This window comes from Corvus brachyrhynchos, unplaced genomic scaffold (genome assembly GCF_000691975.1).
Source record: "Corvus brachyrhynchos isolate BGI_N302 unplaced genomic scaffold, ASM69197v1 scaffold2000, whole genome shotgun sequence".
Lineage (NCBI taxonomy): Eukaryota > Metazoa > Chordata > Aves > Passeriformes > Corvidae > Corvus > Corvus brachyrhynchos.
The window spans coordinates 18,784-19,902 of record NW_008235590.1 but is presented as its reverse complement, the minus strand read 5'-3'; the positions used below and the strand labels follow the sequence as shown (position 1 = coordinate 19,902).

At 62.1% G+C, this 1,119-nt stretch overlaps 1 protein-coding gene across 1 annotated transcript in view; it reads right to left on the bottom strand.

Annotated features, from left to right (window-relative positions):
- Positions 1 to 687, bottom strand: part of LOC103624236 (nuclear receptor coactivator 1-like) — a 3,236-nt gene extending 2,549 nt beyond the window's left edge. Inside the window, exon 1 of the mRNA XM_008643490.2 lies at positions 308 to 687. Within this exon, the coding sequence (XP_008641712.1) occupies positions 308 to 480 (173 nt within the window). The 5' untranslated portion in view covers positions 481 to 687. The remainder of the gene's footprint in view (positions 1 to 307) is intronic.
- Positions 688 to 1,119: the final 432 nt, after the last annotated feature.

Genomic DNA, 1,119 nt, shown 5'->3' with positions numbered 1-1,119 from the left:
TGCTTTGGCTGGGATCCACGCAGCTTCAATCCCATCCCATTCCAAGGCCGGCACCTCCCCCGATGATCCCAGGCTGCTCCAGCCTTTCCTTGGACACTGCCAGGGATCCGGGCATTCCCTGGGAATTCCAGCGCAGCCGGGAATTCCTTCCCAACATCCCAGCCCGAGCTCCCCTTTCCCACTGGGAAGCTGCCGCCCCATTCCCCATCCCATTCCCCATTCCCAGCTCCCCGAGGATCCGTGGGCAGGAGGTGATTCCGAAGGGTGCGGCTGATCCCGACGGCGATCCCCGGGGCCGATTCCGTACCCGTTATTCCCCATGGCTCCCTGCTGCCAGGATTTCATCTCCGGGGATTGGTATCCCGGTGCCGGCGGCGCCGGAGGCAGCATCGGGCTCGGAGCTGGTGGCAGCTGCGGGGACATCAGGGGGCTGCTGGGGCTGAGCGCCGGAGCGAAGGCGGGATCGCTCTGCTGCGCCATTCCTGGGGAAAATCCATGGAATTACAGCCGGCCGCCTTCCCCCGGGACAGCCCAAATTCCCGGTTTTTTCCCTCCCAAGCGATCCAGGAATTTCAGCCGGGGCTTTGGAGCTTTTGGGTTGGGTGGGAAGGAGCTTCAAGCTCATCCCGGTCCAATCCTGACACTTCCTCCATGCCAGGCTGCTCCAAATTTTCCATGGATGCTCCCAGGGATCCAGGGATTCTCTGGGAATTCCAGCCCAGCCGGGAATTCCTTCCCAAGATCCCAGCCCAAGCTCCCCTTTCCCACTGGGAAGCCATTCCCTGCCTCCTGCCCCTCCAGCCCTTTCCCAAATCCCAGCTCTCCTGGAGCCCCTTTAGGCTCGGGAAGTGGCTCCAAGGATTCCCTGGATCCTTCCCTTCTCCAGCTGAACATTCCCAGCTCTCCCAGCCTGGCTCCAGAGGCGCTCCAGCCTCATCCAGCACCATTTGTCCGCTGGGATCTCCAGCCGGGAGCCCTCCCAGCAGCTCCATGGAATCCCAGAATCCCGGAATTATTTGGGTGGGATCCGTGGAGCTGAAATCCCATCCCATTCCATCCCCGACACGATCCCACAATCCCAGGCTGCTCCAGCCTTTCCTTGGACACTGCCAGGGCTCC